Source organism: Dermochelys coriacea, chromosome 6, assembly GCF_009764565.3.
Source record: "Dermochelys coriacea isolate rDerCor1 chromosome 6, rDerCor1.pri.v4, whole genome shotgun sequence".
Taxonomy (NCBI): Eukaryota; Metazoa; Chordata; order Testudines; family Dermochelyidae; genus Dermochelys; species Dermochelys coriacea.
This window is the reverse complement of record NC_050073.1, coordinates 97,414,021-97,439,229: the sequence shown is the minus strand read 5'-3', so window position 1 is coordinate 97,439,229 and position 25,209 is coordinate 97,414,021. Positions and strand designations below refer to the sequence as shown.

The window sequence follows — 25,209 nt, the reverse complement described above, 5'->3', positions numbered from 1 at the left end:
TCTGCGGCAGTTTTGAAAACTGCTTTTTAACAGCCATTATACACTAGTGTTGCATTATCTATCTTATCTTCCTAGTGGAAGTAAAATTGCTATCTTAATTACATTAACTTGTGCATTAATATGATATAAAAATGTACAGTTTTTCCTCTGGTTGCCAGAAGCTGGGAGTGGATGACAGGAGATTGATCAATTGGTGATTTGCAAGTTCTTTTCATTCCCTCTGAAGCACCTGGCATTGGCCACTTTCAGAAGACAGGATATTGGGCTAGATCAGGGGTTGGCAACCTTTCAGAAGTGGTGTGCCGAGTCTTCATTTATTCACTTTAATTTAAGGTTTCACGTGCCAGTAATACATTTTAATGTTTTTTTAGAAGGTCTCTCTCTCTATAAGTCTATATATTATATTACTAAACTATTGTTGTATTGTAAAATAAACAAGGTTTTCAAAATGTTTAAGAAGCTTCATTTAAAATTAAATTCAAATGTTGATCTTACGCCGCCGGCCCACTCAGCTCGCTGCTCATCTGGGGTTCCATTCACCTAGGCTGGCAGCGGGCGGGCAAGGGGCCAGCGGCCGGGACCCCGGCTGGCAAGGGGCTGAGCGGCTCAGCCCACTGCCGCTCAGGGGTTCCATCCGCCGGCTCCTGCCACCCGGGATCCCGGCTGCCAGACCCGCTCAGCCCGCTGCCGGTCTGGGGTCCCGGCCCTGCCCACATACAGTGGGTACCTACCTTCTCCCTGGTTCTGGCCATTCTCTTCCTCTCTCTCTGCACTGAGCTGAGGGTGGGAGTGCTCTGAGCACAGGGATGGTGGTGAAGGGGCAGGCTGGGGGTTGGGGTGTAGGGTCTGGCCAGGATAGAATGTGGGAGGGGGCTCAGAGTTGAGGCAGGAGGTTTGGGTGTGGAGCACTTACCTGGGCAGCTCCCATTTGGTGGGAGGGGTGCAGGTGGGAATGTGGGGGGATCTTACGGAAACCCAGACCAGCAGGAGCTCCCATTTGGTGCTCAGGGTGGGGAAGTGGGGGGTGCAAGAGTCAGGGTGTGGGGGGCCTGGGTATGTGTGGGGGTGCCAGAGTCAGGGCTAGGATCATGGGGTGGGGGTGGTGGTGAAGGAGTCAAGCAGAGAGCTGGGTGTGTGTGAGAGGGGTACAGGGCTCAGGGCAGAGGTCTGGGGGTGTGGGGGGGTCAGGGCAAAGGGCTGGGGGTGTAGGCTGGGGTCGTGGGGTGCTCACGGCAGGGGGCTGGAGGGGATATGCCCTGCATCCCCAAGGCCCTGCCCCCGCTTCTTCTCTGCCTCCTCTGGGAGCAGTGAGCACACTGACTCTGCTCCTCCCCCGCCCCCTCCCTCACAAGGGCCATCAGCTGGTCGGCCAGCAGGGACAGAGAGGAGGAGGGGCAGGAACCCAGGACACTGCAGGAAGAGGCAGGGTAGCCGGCAGGACCAAGCTTCTGCCCCTTGCCCCTGCAGGAGGGGGTGGGGAGCGGAGAAGAGCAGATTGGGCCGGATTTTTAATGGCACGCATTTTAATGGGACCCCAGCAGGCAGCAGCATGCCATTAAAAATGGGCTTGCGTGCCGTCTTTGGCATGCGTGCCATAGGTTGCCGACCCCTGGGATAGATGAACCATTGGTCTCATTCAGTATGGCTGTTCTTATGTTAAATCATAGAAACACAGCACAGCAAAAATATGTGAAAGGGTTTATAACTAACTCAGCCTTATACTGACTCTAATATAGACAGACACAGCTCTTGAGAATATGGAATTTGTTGTTCTAATTACCATGAGTTCAGGAAAGAGAGCTTTACTCACAAGTGGTAGAACCATGAGTGAGTTATGGTGTTCAATCTAAATAAATAGCTTCCCTAAATGTTGGTAGCTCTTTTTCAGTTTCTCTCCCTTCTTTCTATTTGCAGTTGTCACAGATTTGTCTCCCCATTGCCACCACCTCACATCTTCAGTGTTCACTGTTATCAGGCAACCTCAAACTTTGAATAGATTTCCAAGGTTACACTGCAGAGGTGGAAACTCACTGATTTATCTTGTATGTTAATCAGAAGAACTCTTTATCTGATAATGCTGCTGCTCAAACACTTTTTTAGTGAATCCCAACTAAGGAAAAAGAAAGTACAGTACCGGTCTTTAATTAATATGCTGTGCTATTATTTTTTTGAGAAATACGTGAAGACTGAATTCCCTTATAATTTCCTCTGTTTCATTAATATAGGATTTATTCACATTAATTACAAAGCCACTAAATACATTAAAGGAAGCATGAAAATAAAAGTAAATACAGAAAATGTAATTGGATTTGTTCACACTGCCAATACGTTTTATTATAAAGAGATCATATGATAGCAATCTTAGCAAAACTCAAACATCCATCTTGGACAGGGAGTCAAGAACTTGAAGGCATTCTCTCCAGGGTGAGGCAAGAGAAACTGCAACACAAAACCCCATGTCTTCTTTGAGAAACTCCTACCAAGTCAGGTGACTTGTCAACCTTTTATGAATGGCTTATTTAAACTTGCCTCACTGATTTTAGCATAATAATTTTTTCCCTCTTACAATGATTTCCATCTTAGTTGGATTAAAAGACAGCTTCTCTTCTCTTGCTTGTGGGGTACAAAGATGTTTTCACTCTATTTGTGGATGTCAGACTGAATTAGCTCATAATGGATTGAGGTGCTTGGGTAATTAGATCAGTGGTTTGCCTTGAATAAAGTATTCTGTTCAGCAGCTAACAAAGAGTTCATCCTTTACATACATTCTTAAATATAGATTTCCAATCTCTTCTGGAATTTAAAGTATTAAAAACATATGTAGAACACAACATGTGTATACGCTCATAGTAGTACATTAGTCTGTCTTTTTTAGGTTCCTTTAATTCTATTAATGGTTTATTAGTTACAGGAATACTTACTAGTTAAGTGTCAAGCTTCTCCATATAAAACCATGCTGTCTCCCACCGTTATTTTACTATCTGTTAGTTCAAAAGAAAACCATTTCCAAAAGCTACACTGGCTTGCCCCTATCATTCAGGACTCATTGCTAGCATGGTTCTGACTTGACTCCAGACAATGAATACCAGAAACTGAACTGTGAGAGTTCTTTTAAGCTCGGACTTGTCTACACTGCCCTGCAGTTCAGACTGTGTGGATGTGAATAGCAGTGTGCACCAAAGAGCTGCACTGTAACTTCCCTAGTGTGGATGCTGCAGGTATGAACTAGAAGGTTCCAAGTTCACATTAATGTAGTCTTGTTTGAAGAGGACCACTTTAATGTGAACTAGGAACCTTTTAATTCATGCCCACAGCATCTGCACTGAGGAGATACAGCACAGCCCTTTACTGTGCAATGCTATTCACACCCTATAGTCCGAAAGCCCATGTAGACATTCCCTTAGCCTCTGCGTGCTTATTTTTCAGTCCAGAATTGTGGTAGCAGCTAAAAATTACTTTTACGTAGGTGGTTAATTTCTGCATGCTACTTGCTAATAATTAAAGCTTTCACTTAGCACCTTTCACAGTCTACACTAGCAGATATTCTTAGAATATGCACCATCAGATGTTTCTGGTTTCTTCCAACCTTGCATTAGGACTTTTAAAGTCAATAGGCAAATATTTCATGAAAGCATCCAGTTCCTTCTACTGTGTTGTATAGTATGTGACTTTTACTCAGCCACTAACGTATAAATCAACCTTTCTCAAATGCAGCCATTGTGGCCACGTGCGGCCACTGGTGATTTTTCTTGCAGCCATGGCACCCTCCTGGGTGTTGATGGTAGAGCGGGGCAAAGCAGCAGCCCCTCCCACTCCCTGTTGCTCCTGGATGTGCCACTTTGGTGTTGGTGGCTGAAGCTGCCAGCAGGGGATGGCACCCCATGCAGCTTCTCGAGACAGGTGAGGCACAATGATGGAAGAGCAAGGTGAGTTCCCCCACCTTCCCAGGGACGGTGGGGTTTGGGCTTCAGTCTGGAGGGTCCAGTCAGTCAGTCATTCTCCTGGCAAAAAGATATTTTTGATGGGCATTCAATAGCTGCAGACCATTTATGATGCCACCGTTACTCAACCCCCCCATATACCATTTGGGGGTCATTTAGCACTCTATTTCCACAACTGGAATGCTGTAACAATGGACAAGTGGGTATTAGATATAATCTATTATGGCTTTGTGATCGAGTTTACTTGCCTATCTCTTCCAAATCCTCCATTCCTTTTCAGGGATCATTCTCACAAGGGGATTCTCAGGCAGGAAGTGGAACCCTCCTCCAGCAAGGAGCAATAGAGCACATACACCTCAACAGCAAGGGAAAGGTTTTTTACTCTATATACTTCCTAGTCCCCAAAACGTAGGGAGGTTGGAGACCTATCCTCTGTCTCCACAATCTCAATTGCTTTATTCTCATGATCATTCTTGCATCCTTGGAAAAAGATGTATGGTTTACAGCTCTTGATATGAAGGCCACTTACTTTCACATGGATATTCACCCCACCCACAGGCATTTTCTCAGATTCATAGTTGGCCCCGACCACTTTCAGTACATGGTGCTCCCATTTGGCCTCACCACTGCTCCCAGGGTTTTTAACAATGTCTTTCTGGCAGTAGCAACTCGTTATAGATGGAACGGCTTCACTGGTTTCACGTATCTCTACAATTGGATTTTTCATAGAATCATAGAATATCAGGGTTGGACAGGACCTCGGGAGGTCATCTAGTCCAACCCCTTGCTCAAAACAGGACCATCCCCAACTGAATCATCCCAGCCAGGGCTTTGTCAAGCCTGACCTTAAAAACCTCTAAGGAAGGAGATTCCACCACCTCCCTAGGTAACCCATTCCAGTGCTTCACCACCCTCCTAGTGAAAAAGATTTTCCTAATATCCAACCTAAACCTCCCCCACTGCAACTTGAGACCCTTACTCCTTGTTCTGTCATCTGCTACCACTGAGAACACTCTAGATCCAGCCTCTTTGTAACCCCCTTTCAGGTAGTTGAAAGCAGCTATCAAATCCCCCCTCATTCTTCTCTTATGCAGACTAAACAATCCCAGTTCCCTGAGCCTCTCCTCATAAATCATGTGCTCCAGCCCCCTAATCATTTTTGTTGCCCTTTGCTGGACTCTCTCCAATTTTTCCACATCTTTCTTGTAGTGTGGGGCCCAAAACTGGACACGGTACTCCAGATGAGGCTTCACCAATGCTGAATAGAGGGGAATGATCAATGGTCCTTCAATCTGCTAGCTATGCTCCTACTTATACAGCTCAAAATGCTGTTAGCCCTCCTAGCAACAAGGGCATACTGTTGACTCATATCCAGCTTCTTGTCCACTGTAACCCCTAGGTCCTTTTCTGCAGAACTGCTGCCTAGCCACTCGGTCCCTAGTCTGTAGCAGTGCATGGGATTCTTCCGTCCTAAGTCTGCACTTGTCCTTGTTGAACCTCATCAGACTACTTTTGGCCCAATCCTCTAATTTGTCTAGGTCCCTCTGTATCCTATTCCTACCCTCCAGTGTATCCACCACTCCTCCCAGTTTAGTGTCATCTGCAAACTTGCTAAGGGTGCAATCCACGTCATCTTCCAGATCATTAATGAAGATATTGAACAAAATCATCCCCAGGACCGACCCTTGGGGCACTCCACTTGATACCGGCTGCCAACTAGACGTGGAGCCATTGATCACTACCCGTTGAGCCCGATGATCTAGCCAGCTTTCTGTCCACCTTATAGTACATTCATCCAGCCCATACTACTTTAACTTGCTGGCAAGAATGCCGTGGGAGACAGTATCAAAAGCTTTGCTAAAGTCAAGGAATAACACGTCCACTGCTTTCCCCTCATCCACAGAGTCAGTTATCTCATCATAGAAGGCAGTTAGGTTAGTCAGGCATGACTTGCTCTTGGTGAATCCATGCTGACTGTTCCTGATCACTTTCCTCTCCTCAAAGTGCTTCAAAATGGATTCCTTGAGAACCTGCTCCATGATTTTTCCAGGGACTGAGGTGAGGCTGACTGGCCTGTAGTTTCCCGGATCCTCCTCCTTCCCTTTTTTAAAGATGGGCACTACATTAGCCTTTTTTCAGTCATCCACGATCTCCCCCAATTGCCATGAGTTTTCAAAGATAATGGCGTGTCATAAATATAAAGGGAAGGGTAACCACTTTTCTGTATACAGTGCTATAAAATCCTTCCTGGCCTGAGGCAAAGTCCTTTTACCTGTAAAGGGTTAAGAAGCTCAGATAACCTGGCTGGCACCTGACCCAAAATGACCAATGAGGGGACAAGATTCTTTCAAAAGGAGGGGCGGGGGGGGAAGTCTTTGGTCTGTCTGTGTGATACCTTTGCCAGGAACAGATCAAGGATGCAAGCCATCCAACTCCTGTAAAGTTAATAAGTGTTCTAGCTAGAAAATGCTTTAGGTTTTCTTTGTTTTGGCTTGTGAAATTCGCTCTGCTGGAGGAAATGGGTATTCCTGTTTTTGTGTCTTTTTTTGTAATTTAAGGTTTTGCCTAGAGGGATTCTCTGTTTTAAATCTGACTGCCTGTAAGATTATTTTACAGAGTTGTTCTCTTACCTTTTTTTGTTCTTCTAATAAAGTTCTGTTTTTTAAGAATCTGATTGGGTTTTTTGAGTCTTAAAAATCCAAGGTTGGGTTGTGCTCATCTTGTTTATTCTCAAGCCTCCCCAGGAAAGGGGGTGTAAGGCCTTGGGGGGATATTTTGGGGAAATAGGAACTCCAAGTGGTCCTTTCCCTGATTGTTTGTTAAATCACTTGGTGGTGGCAGCATTTAACTAATCCAAGGGTTAAAACTGTGTGCCTTGGGGAAGTTTTAACCTAAGCTGGTAGAAATAAGCTTAGGGGGTCTTTCATGCAGGTCCCCCCATCTGTACCCTAGAGTTTAGAATGGGGAAGGAACCCTGACATAGCCAGTGGCTTTGCAATCACATCCACCAACTCCTTTAGCACCCTCAGATGCAGTGCATCTGGCCCCACGGACTTGAGCTTGTCCAGCTTTTCTAAATAGTCCTAAACCACTTCTTTCTCCACAGAGTGCTGGTCACCTCCTCCCCATACTTTGCTGCCCAGTGCAGTAGTCTGGGAGCTGACCTTGTTCCTGAAGACAGAGGCAAAAAAAGCATTGAGTACATTAGTTTTTTCCACATCCTCATCACTAGATTGCCTCCCCCATTCAGTAAAGGGCTCACACATTCCCTGACCATCTTCTTATTGCTAACATACCTGTAGAAACCCTTCTTGTTACTCTTAACATCCCTTGCTAGCTGCAACTCTAAGTGTGATTTGGTCTTCCTGATTTCACTCCTGCATGCCTGAGCCATATTTTTATACTCCTCCCTGGTCCTTTGTCCAATCTTCCACTTCTTGTAAGCTTCTTTTTTGTGTTTAAGATCAGCAAGGATTTCACTGTTAAGCCAAGCTGGTAACAGAAACACATCAGGAAGCCTATGAGTCAACCTCTTTAATGCTTCATCTACTTTCTTCCCTACAAGTCAGTGTGAACCTGGAAAGTCTGTCCTCACTCTGACAGACTGTAGGAATCATAGGGGCTACCCTACATTCAGTCACGGCACGAACTAATATACCAGGAGGCAGGTTTCATGCCATGAACAACCTAATAGAGCAGGTTAAACACAACCATTGAGCTTTAATCAGAACTTGTCTTTCCCTCTTGGGGTACATGGCTTCATGTACTTAACTAACCCATTTGCCAGACTCAATCTATGTTGACTTCAGGCATGGTTCCAGAGAATGTAGTCAGCAATCAAACACATCATGAACACCATAGTTAACAATTCCTCGGAGAGTAATGTCTTCTCTGATGTGGTGAGTATATTCACATCAGGTATATTTGGGCATCCCCTTCCTATCATCTTTGCCAAACAAGATAATTGTTACAGATGCCTCTCTTCGGCTGGGGAGCCCACATAGACAACTGTATGGCACAGAGCACTTGGACACTCTGAGAGACCAGGATACATATCAACTTTCTGGAACTGCGGGAGTCCAAGAAGCTTGCAAGGTTTTTCTACGTCATCCAGTCCCACCATGTCTTCATAATGTCAGACAACATGACAACCATCTTTTGCATCACAGGGGGATGAGAGAGATCAGTCCCCCCTCTGTGACGAAATGGTCACCCTGTGGAATTGGTGTATCAGGAATCGAATCCCCTGTTGCCAGTATATCTGTCAGGAACTCAGAATGTGTTGGTGGACACCCTCAGCAGGCATTGTGCTATCAATCATAAGTGGGAGTTGCACAATTCAGTAGCAAACATCTCAGTGGGAACCCCCCAACTGGAATCTGTTCATCTCCGAAATGAACAAGATAAGCAACATATACTGTGCCAGAGGAGCTCTAGGACTACACTCTCAGCTGATGCATTCCATCACTGCTCAGACCATCTGAGCTATGCCTTTTCTCCCTTATGGAAAATTCTTTAGGACAGGATGTGAGTCCCAGATACTTTTGGTTCCCAAATCTCCTATTACTCTCATCTCCTCCTCTGTTCACCATCTAGTCCTTTCCTCATCTCTTGACCAAGAGAAAGGGAAGATCAAACATCCCAACTCCAGAGCGCTTCATCTCATGGCTTGGTATTTGATTAGGCATCAACATTAGAACATTCCTGCTCTGAAGCTGTACATAACAGCAGAAAGGATTCCACTAGGAAATGCTAATCAGCCAAGTGGAAGCATTTTTCCATCTGAGCACAGCTGAAGCATGTATCTCCTGCATCAGTGATATTCCCCTCATTTTGGTCTACAATCTTTCACTCAAAACAGCTGGCTTTCACTCAGTTCTACACAGTCACCTGGCAGCAGTCAATGTATGCCATGCGCTATCAGACGATTATTCAATTTTCACTCATCCATTGACTACCAGATTCTTAAAGAGCCCACATACAAGGAAACCTTCACTGGGACTCAAATCTTGCACTTTTGGCACTCATTAAGCTTCCGTTCGAACCATGTTCCATGTCTCAGTTATGAGTGAAATTGCATTCCTTGTGACCATTACCTCAGCCAGAAGCATGGATGATCTGGGAGCGATAATGGCGGATCCATCGTACACTTTATTCTAAAAGGACAAAGTCTCTTTTGTCCAAAATTCACTCCCTAAATAGTTTTGGAGTTTCACATGAACTAATCAATCCATTTACCAGTGTGTTTTCTGAAACAGCATACATTTGAAGAAGAGAAGAGACTTCGCTCCTTCTGTGGACAACATGCTTTTGCCATCTGCCTGGAAGGGACAAAACCAAGTAGAAAATTGCCTAGATTGTTTCTCACTATAGCAGAATGAGTCTGAGGTCAAGCTATATTTTCCCAGAAGATTTGTAAGTGGATCTTGGGCTGTATCCTTCTCAGTTACCAGTAGTTGCATTTTCTTTCTTCTAATGGAGTGAAGGCTCATTTTACAAAAGCACAAGCAGCCTAAATAGCATCACTTTACTTGACATTTGCAGAACAGCGATGTCGAGTTCTGTCCCTACATTAATGAGACATTATGCTCTAGTGCAGAACTTCTTCACTGGCTCATCCTTTGGGACAGCAGTTCTCCAAATGGCTCTGCCATCCACATCCTCGCCCCCTCCTCCTGTTTGTCAGTCCCCCACAGTGGGATATACATAGGGACCAGCTCTCAAAGAAGAAGAGGTTTCTTACCTTGTAGTAACTGGAGGTTCTTTGAGATGTGTGGTCCCTATCTGTATTCCACTATCTGCCTTCCTTCCCCACTGCTTCAGATCTTTACTGGATTCACAGTAGAGAATGAACTCGAGAGGCAGTTGGTCTGCTCTGCCCTTTATGCCTTCAGTTAAAAGCACAAGGAAGGCAAGGCTGCATGCATGGACCAACAGATATAGCTTGCAAGAATTCTCTGACTTCTGGAGCACATGCACAGTTTCCTTCAGACTTTCATGACTCCTGTCTTCTGTTGGTTCTACCATTCTGGTGGTTTTTCAGTGTGCCTTTAGATGTGGCTTCCTTCTTAGCAAGAGTGTTTCCCAAGGCTCCATGTTTGTTCCATGCCTCTTTTCCCCTCAAATCTGTGTTTCTAGGTGACACCACCTACTCACATAACTTCATTGACCATCTCTGCACCAGCAACTCTGAACCTTCTTCTCCATTTCTGATCTGTCTCTCTTTATTCAATGCTGCATCTCTTATTCTTTCTCTGATATCTCTTCCTTGGATGGCTCATTGTCAACCTAAACTTAATGTAACCAAAACCGAACTCATCATGCCCTTGTTTCTCTGGTGCCATTGACCTCACCAGTCTTCCGTTAGGCCTTGGTGTCGTTTTGATTCCGTCTTGTCTTTACAACTGCATATTTTAAGAAACTAAGTAGTTATGGGGTGAGAGTACTGCCATAAATCAAAAGAAGGCAAAATATTGTCATAGATCAAAAACAGGAAGAAAGAGGATACAAAGAGTAGAAATAACTAGAATATTTTAATCATGGCAAAAGGTTAACAGCAGGGTTTGGTAAGACTCCATACTAGGTCACCTGTGATATATTAATGATCTGGAAGGAGAGTGAATAGTGAGGCAGAAAAATTTGGAGATGACAAAAAGTTGTTCAGGGTAGGTCAAGACCACAGAGAACTTCAGAGATGTAACTGAGCTAGGTGAGTGGGCAACACAATGGCAAATGAAATTCTGTATCGATAAATGCATGAAGGGAAAGGTTTAAACTACCCTTTCACCTCATAGAATTCTAAATTAAAATCAGTATAAACTCAGGAAAGGGGCTAGGCTGATAGTGGAAACAGCTCAATGAAGTCCTCTTAGTGTGTGGCTGTATTCAGTAAAACAAACAAGATGGTAAGCTGCTAAAGGAATTGGATAGAGAATAGTATAATGCTATTATATAACAAAAATCGTGCAGCCTCTTCTGGAATGGTGTGTGAAGTACTGGTCACCCCATCTCAGAAGGGATACTGCAGAATTAGTAGGGGTTCAGTGAAGGGAGATGAAAACGATTAAGTGCTGGGAAAAACTCATATGTGATGAGAGATTGAAAAGTTTGGGAATGTGTAATCAGATTGTGGAGTTTACCACTCTCAGATGTCATTGAAGCTAAGGATTTAGCAAAAAGGGATTGGACCTAACAAAAATATCAGATTTGTTATAAACAAAACTTTTAGAAAGGACATTAATTTTCATGATTCAGAGTGGATGAGATATAATGTGAGGGGCAACAGATTGTTTCAGTTCTCTCCACTGTGGCATTCTTACACTTTCTCTCTCTGCCTATCCACTTAAATTTATAAAGTAGCTCTCCAGATAAAATCATCCATCACATGAGGATATAGGTGATAGTTACTATTTTAAAGATTCAAGTTTACTTTTAACCTCGGTACGTAACAAAGAACTCTTTAAAAAGAGCAGTATAAATTTTGGGGGAAACTAGATTGTGTGGGCTCTTATACTGTGTTTATTGACCACCTTTGTTAGATGCCTAGGAGCTATGGTTGTGATTGTTGTAAATGGATAGACAGAGTAATGAGTACAAGAATTAATAAATGACAGGTGTTCACCACTGAAGATTACGTTCTTCCTTTCTTCTTTAAGTTGACTAGACCAAAGTAATATTAATCATTATGTTTGTTTGATATCATTCTTTATCTCAAAAAAAAATTGCCTTAAAATTGATTAAAGAAAAGGAGTACTTGTGGCACCTTAGAGACTAACAAATTTATTAGAGCATAAGCTTTTGTGAGCTACAGCTCACTTCATCGGATGCATTTGGTGGAAAAAACAGAGGAGAGATTTATATACACACACACAGAGAACATGAAACAATGGGTTTATCATAAACACTGTAAGGAGAGTGATCACTTAAGATAAGCCATCACCAGCAGCGGGGGGGGGGGGGGGGCGGGGAAGGAGGGGGAGGAGGAAAACCTTTCATGGTGACAAGCAAGGTAGGCTAATTCCAGCAGTTAACAAGAATATCAGAGGAACAGTGGGGGGTGGGGTGGGAGGGAGAAATACCATGGGGAAATAGTTTTACTTTGTGTAATGACTCATCCATTCCCAGTCTCTATTCAAGCCTGAGTTAATTGTATCCAGTTTGCAAATTAATTTCAATTCAGCAGTCTCTCGTTGGAGTCTGTTTATGAAGCTTTTTTGTTGAAGTATAGCCACTCTTAGGTCTGTGATCGAGTGACCAGAGAGATTGAAGTGTTCTCCAACTGGTTTTTGAATGTTATAATTCTTGATGTCTGATTTGTGTCCATTCATTCTTTTATGTAGAGACTGTCCAGTTTGGCCAATGTACATGGCAGAGGGGCATTGCTGGCACATGATGGCATATATCACATTGGTAGATGCGCAGGTGAACGAACCTCTGATAGTGTGGCTGATGTGATTAGGCCCTATGATGGTATCCCCTGAATAGATATGTGGACAGAGTTGGCAACGGGCTTTCTTGCAAGGATAGGTTCCTGGGTTAGTGGTTCTGTTGTGTGGTGTGTGGTTGCTGGTGAGTATTTGCTTCAGATTGGGGGGCTGTCTGTAAGCAAGGACTGGTCTGTCTCCCAAGATCTGTGAGAGTGATGGGTCGTCCTTCAGGATAGGTTGTAGATCCTTGATGATGCGTTGGAGAGGTTTTAGTTGGGGGCTGAAGGTCATGGCTAGTGGCGTTCTGTTATTTTCTTTGTTGGACCTGTCCTGTAGTAGCTGACTTCTGGGTACTCTTCTGGCTCTGTCAATCTGTTTCTTCACTTCAGCAGGTACAACTCTGACATCATAATCAAAAAGGCTGACAAAGGAGGTGCTGTCGTCATCATGAATAGGTCGGAGTATGAACAAGAGGCTACTAGGCAGCTCTCCAACACCACTTTCTACAAGCCATTACCCTCTGATCCCACTGAGAGTTACCAAAAGAAACTACAGCATTTGCTTAAGAAACTCCCTGAAAAAGCACAAGAACAAATCCGCACAGACACACCCCTGGAGCCCCGACCTGGGGTATTTTATCTGCTACCCAAGATCCATAAACCTGGAAATCCTGGACGCCCCATCATCTCAGGCATTGGCACCCTGACAGCAGGATTGTCTGGCTACGTAGACTCCCTCCTCAGGCCCTTCGTTACCAGCACTCCCAGCTATCTTCGAGACACCACTGACTTCCTGAGGAAACTACAGTCCATTGGTGATCTTCCTAAAAACACCATCCTAGCCACTATGGATGTAGAAGCCCTCTACACCAACATTCCACACAAAGATGGACTACAAGCCGTCAGGAACAGTATCCCCGATACTGTCACGGCTAACCTGGTGGCTGAACTTTGTGACTTTGTCCTGACCCATAACTATTTCACATTTGGGGACAATGTATACCTTCAAATCAGCGGCACTGCGATGGGTACCCGAATGGCCCCACAGTATGCCAACATTTTTATGGCTGACTTAGAACAACGCTTCCTCAGCTCTCGTCCCCTAATGCCCCTACTCTACTTGCGCTACATTGATGACATCTTCATCATCTGGACCCATGGAAAAGAAGCTCTTGAGGAATTCCACCATGATTTCAACAATTTCCATCCCACCATCAACCTCAGCCTGGACCAGTCCACACAAGAGATCCACTTCCTGAACACTACGGTGCTAATAAGCGATGGTCACATAAACACCACCCTATATCGGAAACCTACTGACCGCTATTCCTACCTACATGCCTCTAGCTTTCATCCAGAACATACCACTCGATCCATTGTCTACAGCCAAGCGCTACGATATAACCGCATTTGCTCCAACCCCTCAGACAGAGACAAACACCTATAAGATCTCTATCATGCATTCCTACAACTACAATAGCCACCTGCTGAAGTGAAGAAACAGATTGACAGAGCCAGAAGAGTACCCAGAAGTCACCTACTCCAGGACAGGCCCAACAAAGAAAACAACAGAACGCCACTAGCCATCACCTTCAGCGCCCAACTAAAACCTCTCCAACACATCATCAAGGATCTACAACCTATCCTGAAGGACGACCCATCACTCTCACAGATCTTGGGAGACAGACCAGTCCTTGCTTACAGACAGCCCCCCAATCTGAAGCAAATACTCACCAGCAACCACACACCACACAACAGAACCGCTAACCCAGGAACCTATCCTTGCAAGAAAGCCCGTTGCCAACTCTGTCCACATATCTATTCAGGGGATACCATCATAGGGCCTAATCACATCAGCCACACTATCAGAGGCTCGTTCACCTGCGCATCTACCAATGTGATATATGCCATCATGTGCCAGCAATGCCCCTCTGCCATGTACATTGGCCAAACTGGACAGTCTCTACGTAAAAGAATGAATGGACACAAATCAGACTTCAAGAATTATAACATTCAAAAACCAGTTGGAGAACACTTCAATCTCTCTGGTCACTCGATCACAGACCTAAGAGTGGCTATACTTCAACAAAAAAGCTTCAAAAACAGACTCCAACGAGAGACTGCTGAATTGGAATTAATTTGCAAACTGGATACAATTAACTTAGGCTTGAATAGAGACTGGGAATGGATGAGTCATTACATAAAGTAAAACTATTTCCCCATGGTATTTCTCCCTCCTACCCCACCCCCCACTGTTCCTCTGATATTCTTGTTAACTGCTGGAATTAGCCTACCTGCTTGTCACCATGAAAGGTTTTCCTCCTCCCCCCCTTCTTTCCCCCCCCCCCGCTGGTGATGGCTTATCTTAAGTGATCACTCTCCTTACAGTGTGTATGATAAACCCATTGTTTCATGTTCTCTGTGTGTGTGTATATAAATCTCTCCTCTGTTTTTTCCACCAAATGCATCCGATGAAGTGAGCTGTAGCTCACGAAAGCTTATGCTCTAATAAATTTGTTAGTCTCTAAGGTGCCACAAGTACTCCTTTTCTTTTTGCGAATACAGACTAACACGGCTGCTACTCTGAAACCTTAAAATTGATTGTGGTACATCTCATCAACCTGAATTTATTTAAGACCTCCTCCAAAGATCATTAAACTCCCTGAAAAGACTCCAATTTACTTCAGTAGACATTGGATTGAGCTCTTAATGTCCCTACCCTTTTAAATGGGGTTGATGTATTACTCCAAATAATGTAGCATGAACATTCTCTTGAAGAGAAGAGATGTATCTGTAGTGCTTTGACTTTTTAAATCCACATTAGTTGTTGTTTGTTATAAACTGTGCTATGGTAGCATCCAGAGATCCCAATCACTATTTGTGACCCAATTGTGCTGTGCAAACATAGACGATAACAGTCCCTTGCTCATCCATCATCATTAACCCCCTTCCTCCCAGTCCAAGGACAGACTTTGAGCTAATTGATCAACATAATGATAATATTTAAGACTGAGGGAATGCCTGAAAGAAAACACTTTTTTTCTAGCCATTAATAACTTATTAAGCAAGTTTTAGCTAGCCAACCCAACCTAAAGAGAGTTCATTCTCAGGCCAGCCAGTTATTTATATCAGTTATGATACATTTTAAATTAATTGTTGCCAATATACTTTACAGTTGTTAATGTTTATATAAAATTACTGGAAGGCTGAATTAGATAACTTATTTCTCATGTCTCACAAGCAGTTTCTCAGCAAATCAGAACGCTGAATAAGCCTCTCACTCAATTATGTTACGTTACTGAGAACCTCCTTTTTCTTATCAGATGTGTTTTTAAGAAGAAAAGGTGGGAGACTTTGGATCAAGTGGCCACGTACAGTTATTGGGAAAGTGAGCAGGTGCCACTTCCCTCAGCTTGTGATTTAAATTATGTCAATAACAAGTAGAAACTTTTCAGTCAGCTCAATAATTGGTGTCTTCCAGTCTGACACCCCAAACATGTGGACACAGTGGTTTTCTTTAATAGTGCCAGCGTATATGCTGATAAGTTTTTTAGAATTGCCAGTGTTTATTAAAAGTACTTGTTATTAAGGTTACCTTGTAGTACTAAAACATTTCTGTTAAAAAGCTCTCAGCTGTCTGGAACAGCCATTGTAAAAAATTAAAGTATTCATGTTACAGATAGAAAAGTCGCTTATTTTCTAAAAGATTCATTTTGGGTACAGTTTATATGGCAACTTCTTGTAAGCTTCAGTTATGCCCCTTCTTGAGTGAAATAACCTTATTCACTTGGCAGGAAATGAAAAAAACCTCAAGAAAATGTAATTGCTCTTGCAATATTTTGTCATATTATGATCAACCAGAGAAAAATACATTAATGTATCTACTTTTTTTTTTTTCCCTACAGCTGAAGTCTATATAGGAATTGGGAAGCCTGCTGAAGCCACAGCATGTATTCAGGAAGCAGCTAACCTCTTTCCAATGTCACATAACGTCCTCTACATGAGAGGTCAAGTGGCTGAACTTCGAGGAAATACTGATGAAGCCAAACGCTGGTATGAAGAGGCCTTATCAATCAGTCCTACCCATGTAAAAAGTATGCAGAGACTGGTAAGTCTTGAGTCCAAATGGATAAATATTTTAACTTCAAGTTGGGCTGCTATGTTTTGGCGGCCTTATTGCATTGATATTATGGTGCCCCAATTTTGAGGTATTTATAACTCATTTAAATTTATATTTGACCTAAATTGATTGATTTTCTTGGCTGAGGTGCATTTTTTTGATACGCTCTTTAAAAAAAAATCAGTTGCTTGTAAGTTGGAGTCAAAGAAAGGGTACTGCTTTTTGCCATTTTCATGAGAATTTTGCACTCACACTAACAAAAAAATGGCTGTTTTGCAGATTTAGATCACAATATGAATGATCTGTTTTGAGAAGAATGAATAGCTGAGCTTGAGTACATCTGAATAGAGGCTACTGTGTATAGTATAGATCTCATCTCTTTTTTTGTAAATCCACTGTGTTCCATGCTACATATCACATGCATAAAATTCCCAGTGATTTAAATGGGATCCATATTATCATGTTCAGTGAGAAATGTACATGTACTTTTAAAGTCATTGGAATATTAAGCTTTAGCATAGATTTTCAAATAATATAAAAATTCCAGACAAAACGCAAAAGTTCTATTATCTTTAAAAGATCAGTTATTAAAAGAGTGGAGCTGAAATGATTCCATTCACACTGTCAAATTTAGAAGGTGAATTCTATTTTTTTTTAACTAAAAATACATCAGTGGTTATGACTAAAATTGCCAAAATCAGTGAGGATGAAATTCACCTAGGTACAGAGGACCAGTGCAAGGTTCTGCACCACTGTGAGGTTGCATGGGTGGAGTGGCCACATGTGAGTTTCTGCCCGTCTGTGTCCTTTGGGAGGTGAGGTAGTATCTGGATGTGTTAATATGAATGGGCTTTTGGGAAAAGGATAGAAGAGTCACTGTTCCAATTCATAGGCTGGAATAGCAACTCTGAAACCTGTTTCCAGGATAAGAATTTAATTCTGTCCAGTTAAGCAGAAAGGAGGGTGAATTCCACCGTAAGAGTAAATGTGTTGCCTCATAAAATACAGAAATAGTTTTGTTTTGTTTTTTAAACTATCTGAAAATTGGTTCATCTTTACCCTATCCTGGTGAGTTTGAATTACATAGTTCCTTTGCAATCGTTGACAGTATCAGTAACAACTAAAACATTACAAAAAAAACACTGCCTGCTTTATTTTAGGTGCTTGTGATGTCAGTTTTTCCAGGAAAATACTTGGCAGGCAGAACATAGAGGGACCATTTGTCAAATATTTTGTGTTAAAGTGTAAAAGTATTTATAATGTTTGTCTGCAGACTAGACTGTTAATTATGAGTCTTATTTTTTTATTTTTCCTAAAAACACTTGCACTTCACCTTTAGCAAAGTTTTTAAAAAGATTATACTTGAATTTTGATCTGTTTTGTTAGAGTTTTGATTAACAGTATTGGACTGTAAAACTTTTTTCTCCTTATTGTGCTAGGAAGATGTTTTTAAACATTCAGATTCACTTTGCTGCACAGCAGAACAGTGCAATCAATTTCTCAGACCTAACCTTTTTATTCAAAATGATAAACTAGTTTCTGCCTAGGTGCTTATGAATTATTCGGAGAGGTATTTTTCATGTACCGTAAGGGGGAACATATGAAAGAAAAGATCAAATAGGAAAATAGCAAAGGGAAATTTTTGTTTCACTTTTCAGCTTTCCAAGATACTTGAGCCTATTCACAAATGCCAAAAGGTTCTCTTTTTGAAGGAAGCATATGGTAGACCAAAAACAGTGTAGTTAAATAAAAATGAGAGCTGTATATTATGTTTTTTGCATTATTTTAGTTAGAATCCACTTTAAATAAATGTTTCTTTACAAACAAAATGCTGTGCAGAATGAATGAGGGAAGTTTGCAAGATGAAATATTTCTCACTTATTTCTAGTCTTTTACAGTCAAAGTTTCTTTATTTTGAGCTTTTGTATCTACATGGTTTGAGATGTTTTAGAGTTCTGACTGGAGAACAGTCCACCGCATTTCAGTGAATTTGTCAACCCCTTAAGTGTTTTTTCTTTTTAAAATATGTTTGTAAAAATCTTGTCTATTACTTTGGATCTCTTGTCTTGTTTAAATCACATCTCAACTGTGTACTTAATGGGGTCAATATAGAGACCAAAATTTGTGATGTATGCTTGTGAATTTTAGGAAAAAAAGTATTTCAATAATACTTTAAGCATAGGGTTGTGTGTATAACTTCACAGAACCAGGAAGCTACATGACACAGAATGATTCATAGATTCCAAGGCCAGAAGAGATTATTGTGATCATCTAGTCCGGTGTTTCTCAAACTTTTGTATTGGTGATTCCTTTCACACAACAAACCTACGAGTGTGACCCCCCCTTATAAATTAAAAACACTTTTTTTGTATTTAACACTATTATAAATGCTGGAGGCAAAGCATGGTTTGGGGGTGGAGGGTGACAGCTTGCGACCCCCCCATGTAATAACCTTGTGACCTCCTGAGGGGTCATGACCCCCAGTTGGAGAACCCCTGATCTAGGCTGACCTTCTGTATAATAAAGGTCTTAGAACTTCCCCAAAATAATTCCTAGAGCATATCTTTTAGAAAAACATCCAATCTTGATTTAAAAATTGCAGTGATGGAGAATTCACCATGACCCTTGGTAAGTTCTAATGGTTAATTACGCTCACTATTAAATATTTACACCTTATTTCCAATCTGAATTTCTGTAGCTTCAATTTCTATCCATTGGATCATTTTATACCTTTTCCTGCTTGACTGAAGAGCCCATTCCCAAACATTTGTTCCCCATGTAGGTACTTATAAACCATGAGCAAGTCACTCTTTATCCTTTTCTTTGCTAGCTCTTTTCTGAACCACCTCCAATTTATCAATATCCTTCTTGAATTGTGGACACCAGAACTGGACACAATATTCTAGCAGCACTCACACTAGTGCCAAGTGTAAAGGTAAAATATCTTCTCTATTCCTACTCAAGATTTCCCTGTTAATGCAGTCCTTGGATGGATAAGCCCTTTTGGCCACAGCATTGTAGTGGGAGCTCATGTTCAGCTGATTATCTCCTACAACCTTCAAATAGTTTTCAAAGTCACTGCTTCCCAAGATAGTCCCCCATCATGTAAGTGTGGCCTACATTCTTTGTTCCTAGATGTGTACATTTACATTTAGCCATATTAAAACAGTGTTTGCTTGGCCCCGGCTTATCAAACTATGCAGATCATTTGATATCAGTGACCTATCCTCTTCATCATTTACATTTACCATTCTCCTGATTTTTGAGGCATCTGCAACCTTTATCAGTGTTGATTTTATGTTTTCCAGGTCATTAATAAAAATGTTAAATATTGTAGAGCCAAGAACCTATCCCTGCGGGATCCCCTGGAAACACATCTATTCAATAGTAATTCCCCATTTAAAGTCACATATTTAGACCTATCAGTTACTCAGCTTTTAATCCATGTAATGTGTGCCATGTTAATTTTATATCTTTCTAGTTCTTTAATCAAACTGTCATGCATTACCCAGTCAGATGCCTTAAGAAGTCTAAGGACACATTTACATTATCACTGATGTTGGCAAAACATATGTCGCTCTGCGGTGTGAAAAAAACCACACATCCTGAGCAGCATAAGTTTTGCTGTCATAAGCACTCATGTGCACAGCATTATGTCAGCAGGAGCGCTTCTGCCGACATAGCTACCGCTGCTCGTTGAGGTGCTTTTATTATGTTGATGGGAGACATTTTTCGTACAACATGGCCCCTAAACGCAAGCCAACTACTTCATCTGGTGCTCAACCAAAGAAACAGTGATCTGTTCCCAACGCTGGAGGAAAAACTGGCTGTGTTGGACTTATTGAGAGACTGTATGTTGGTCTCTAACGTGGTGCATAAATATGTCCATAACAAATCTAGCATCCATGCCATCAAGATTTGAGAGAGAGAAATTTGCCAAGCCATGGCATCAAGTGCTGCCAAGGTGACGAGCCAGGTGCATGATAAGACTTTAGTGCAGACTGAAAAGGCATTAAACTTATGGCTGGAAGACTTGAACCATAAATGTGTGCCTATTGATGGCAACACATTGTGAGAAAAGGCTCTTAGCCTCTATGCACTGTTCAAACCTCCCGCCGAAGAGGGACAGCTTTCTGATGAGAAGGAATTCAAATCCAGCCAAGGTTGGCTTAACAATTTTAGGAATTGCTTCAACCTCAAAAACGTGCAGACTATTGGTGAAGCTGCAACTGCCAATGAAGAAGCAGCAAAAGCCTACCCCAAACAATTAAAGAAAATCATAGAAGAAAAGAAAAGGAGTACTTGTGGCACCTTAGAGACTAAAAAATTTATTTGAGCATAAGCTTTCATGAGCTACAGCTGTAGCTCACGAAAGCTTATGTGCAAATAAATTTGTTAGTCTCTAAGGTGTCACAAGTACTCCTTTTCTTTTTGCGAATACAGGCTAACACGGCTGCTACTTTGAAACCTGTCATAGAAAAAAAGGGCTATCTTCTGGAACAAGTTTTTAATGCTGACAAGACTGGGCTCTTCTGGAAAAAAAAATGCCCAATTGCACTTACACTTCAAAATCAGAAAGACAAACCCCTGGCTTCAAAGCAGCTAAAGACAGTATGACTGTGTTGTTTTGTGGCAATGCGGCTGGGCATTTAATAAAGCCGGGCTTGCTCTACAGGGCTGCAAATCACCGTGCCCTAAAAGGCAAGAACAAAAATCTCCTGCCTGTGTTCTGGCAATCAAATAAAAAGGCTTGGGTGACGGCAGCATTATTTCTGGATTGGTTCCACAAATGTTTCATTACGGAGGTCAAGCGGTACCTCGAAGAGAAAGGACTTGACTTTTAAGTGTTGCTGATCATAGACAATGCTCCTGGCCACCCTGCGGCACTCTGGTTTGCGCATAACAACGCTGAAGTCGTCTTTCTTCCCCCCAATACCACTTCCATTCTCCAACCTCTCAACATTGCCGATTGCATCTCTTATATTAAACAGGCAATGGGATGCAATCAAGCCTGAAACAGTCGATGCATGTTGGCGAAACCTATGGAAAGAATGTGTGAATGGTTTTAAGGGTTTCCCAACCATTGGCAAAGAAGTGAAATGCATTGTTCAGGTGGCCAGGCAAGTGAGTGGTGATGGTTTCGTCAACATCCTTGAGGAAGAAATGGAAGAATTAATTGAGAGCCATAGAGAAACATTGACTAACGAAGTGTTAGAGGAACTGATAAAATCGTGTACAGAAGATGACGACGACGAACGGGAAGAGCCAGCAAGTTGGAATCTTCATAAATTTGCTGAAGTGTTCCAAGCAGCGAAACACTTGAATGATTTAATTTCTGAATATGATCCCTCTGTGGAACGAAGCCTCAAAATCACACGTAGTTTACGAATGATTTGAGACCGTATCAAGAAATGTTTGAGCAGCTCAAGAGACAACAGCAACAGTTGCCGATCACCGTGTTTTTCAAGGAAAAACAACAAGCAACAGATGAGCCTACGCAATCAGCTTCTCGAGCTGAACCAGCGCCAACCACTTTGTCTACGACTCGCTCTCCTTCATCTCCGTCTCCAGGATCGACATTAAGCCCTGACGACCCCCTGTAATAATCCCCTGTAATTAAAAATACAATACTGTAAAATTATATTTTGCATATGTACTCTTTATTATATACTGTACATTACTGTATACATTATACATTTATACATATTACTGTACAGGGTTGTATACACAAAACCATGTACAGTATACTGTACTTTATGGGCGATTTAAGGGATTTTCAAGGGTAATTTTGACTATACGTGATTTTCGCCTTACGCGCTGACTTTAGAACTTAACCCCTGCGAAAGATGCGACTCCACTGTATATATACCCCTGGTCTGGCCTTTATTCTGTTTGCACGTTATAAATGTGTTGAAGTCATGATCATTTGTACTTAAGTTACCACTAACTTTTAGCTCTGTGATCAGTTCCTCTTCATCTGTCAATATGAGGGCTATTATAAAATTCCCCTCATGTTGGATGCAACACTTTCTGAGTTAGGAAATTTGTCATCTATAATATTTAGAAATTCCAAGATGTTTTAGTACTGGCAACATGAAACCTCCAGCACATGTCACTCAAATTGAAGTCTCCCATGATCACACAGACCTTTTTCCTGCATGTTATAGATAGGTGCATAAGGAGCCGGTCATCCTGTTCCCTAGTGTGACTTCCTGGTCTTTAACAGATATCAACTGTTACCCCATCCTTTGCTTTACCTGTTAGGACATTGATCCATAAGTATTCAGGATCATTTTCATTGAGTAATCAGTGACTTGAAAACAGGAAATTCCACTTTTTACATAGTGTCACTCCTCCTCCACTTTTGTCTGCTCGGTCCTTCCTAAATAGGTTATAACTATTGATTTTAACATTCCAATCATGGGAATCATCCTGTCAGGTTTCAGTAATACCAACTAGATCAAATTTATGCTTGTAAATGACAAATTCAAATTTCTCTTGTTTGTTACCCAGGCTCGTAGCATTGATACATAAGCAATTCAAGAATTTTGTCATATCCTTCAGTTTCTTGATTAATTTTGTTCTCAACATCTCAGTTTTGTGCTAATTGAGTTCTCCTATCTTTCATCTTTTTACCCTCCTCTTTTTTTATTAGTTTAATATTCTCCTGACTATTCTAGTCAGCCTGTTTCATAGAAGATTGATCCCTCTTTTAATGAGGTGAAGGTCATCCAAACTATGTAGAACCCCTTTCCCCATAAGAGGTGGACCAATGTTTCCCAAAACCAAAATCTTCAATCTTATACCATTTACCTAGCTAGTGGTTCACTTCCAGAATCTTTTGCCTTGTTTTGTTCGTGGGACAGGAAGGGTCTCGGAAAAGATCACTTGGACATTCTTCTTCCTCAGCATACTTCCGAGTTCCCTGAAGTCATCTGTTGTCTGTGAGATGTCTCACAATACAGTAAAAAAGAACAGGAGTACTTGTGGCACCTTAGAGACTAACAAATTTATTTGAGCATAAGCTTTCGTGAGCTACAGCTCACTTCATCAGATGTGAAGTGAGCTGTAGCTCACGAAAGCTTATGCTCAAATAAATTTGTTAGTCTCTAAGGTGCCACAAGTACTCCTGTTCTTTTTGCGGATACAGACTAACACAGCTGTTGTTCTGAAACCTGTCACAATACAGTGTCATTAATGCCGATATGAAACACCACAAATTGATCCTTTCTAATTGAGGCCTTCCTAATTTTGGAGTGATGTCTCATGTCTTAGCTCCAGGAAAGCAGTATCCTGTTGTTCACCTGTCCCTTTCAGAATGTTCTTTTGAGTCTTCTGAGTATCAGATCCCCAGTGATATATTTGTTGTTGATTCCAAAGAGAGTATTTTGAGGAAAAAAACTCTGGTGATTTCTCATGTATGCATACTCACAACTCAACATTTTTGTACTTTTTTGTCTATTAGTTACACATGTGCTAGAGAGATATTTAGGCCCAATAGCAATGACATAGGAGTGACAGCACTGTGAAGGCACCAACATCCCTGCAGGAGCAGTTGGTATCTCTAACTTGTGATTACTGTGCTTAGACTTCGGATCTGTCTCGCAATTTTAGGAACTATAATTCTATGAAAGGATATGTCTCAGGCCTGTTGATTTTTTCATCTTTAATTCTGTTTTCTTTTAATTTGCCTTTCTTATTTAATATGACTTTCTAGTGACTTTTAGAAAGCAGTAGTAAAATGCTCTGCTATTTTGAATATATCAGTTACAGACTACAGTAATAGAGCTCAGGATGGTTAAATAATAGGTGCATTTTTTGCATGGAATGTCCAACTTATATTCAGAACAAATTAATCTTAAATTCTAAAGAGGATGGCAAAATGTGTATTAAGGTAAATCAAGCATAGCAATTTCATTTGTTTTCATTGCTTTACATTAAAAACAATCACTCGCATAAGAAGTGAAAGTTATATAAAAAACACATACTGGACCACAAGTTGTAGGGTTTGTTGATGGCTCTGAGAGTTCCCTTGCCCTCCTTGCACTCACTACTCTGTCCACCCCGTCCACCCCCCAATCCCAGAAAAACCGAGAGAATTCCTTGAAATGGCTATTAACAAAAATAATATGGAGGGTCATACTGAATACTAAAAACAGGAATCCATTCAAGTTTCCGAGTAAGGCTTGTTTGCATTTATATTTTGTCTGATACTGCACCTAATCATAATACAATTTCAAAAAAATATATTCAAATTTAAACTGATTTAATGAATTCCTGAGGCTGACAATTTATAGGTCTGGTTTTCTTTGTAATATTTTGTCTGGGTGGACAGAGTAGAACTGCCAAATAAAGTGAGCAAAATATCTGTACAAATGGTATAGTTTATGTTGCATGGTATGGCAGCATTTTGCATTTTCTCATCCATCTTTAATCAGCTTATATCGATAAATTAAGCAATAACAAGTATGCGTTTTAAGCAAAAATGACTGGATCCAGTTACTCTACTCTTTAGTAGACGCTGTGTTTTTCAACAAGAGTATAAAACAAGAGTATATAGGGGACTACCCCTGTGAAGTGCTGAATACCATTCAGATCCTGTTGAAGATGCTGAATACTTCACAGGACTGGATCTATGGTACCATATTACCTTTTTCTCACAGTAAGTTAGGTTTTAGGTAGTCTCGCTAGAATTATTTTGTCATTATAGATTTTACTATTTT

General features: G+C 41.5%; 1 protein-coding gene across 8 annotated transcripts in view; it reads left to right on the top strand.

Annotated features, from left to right (window-relative positions):
* The window catches only part of TTC7B (tetratricopeptide repeat domain 7B), a 343,610-nt gene that overhangs the window by 270,356 nt on the left and 48,045 nt on the right, over window positions 1-25,209 (top strand). For 6 of the 8 annotated variants that reach the window (XM_038406917.2, XM_038406919.2, XM_043517821.1 and 3 more), the window contains one exon: window positions 16,272-16,474. In XM_038406917.2, the coding sequence (XP_038262845.1) occupies window positions 16,272-16,474 (203 nt within the window). Of the gene's footprint in view, window positions 1-16,271; window positions 16,475-17,646; window positions 18,463-25,209 lie in introns of those variants that run through there. The other 2 variants (XM_043517822.1, XM_043517819.1) reach the window with 2 other exon arrangements.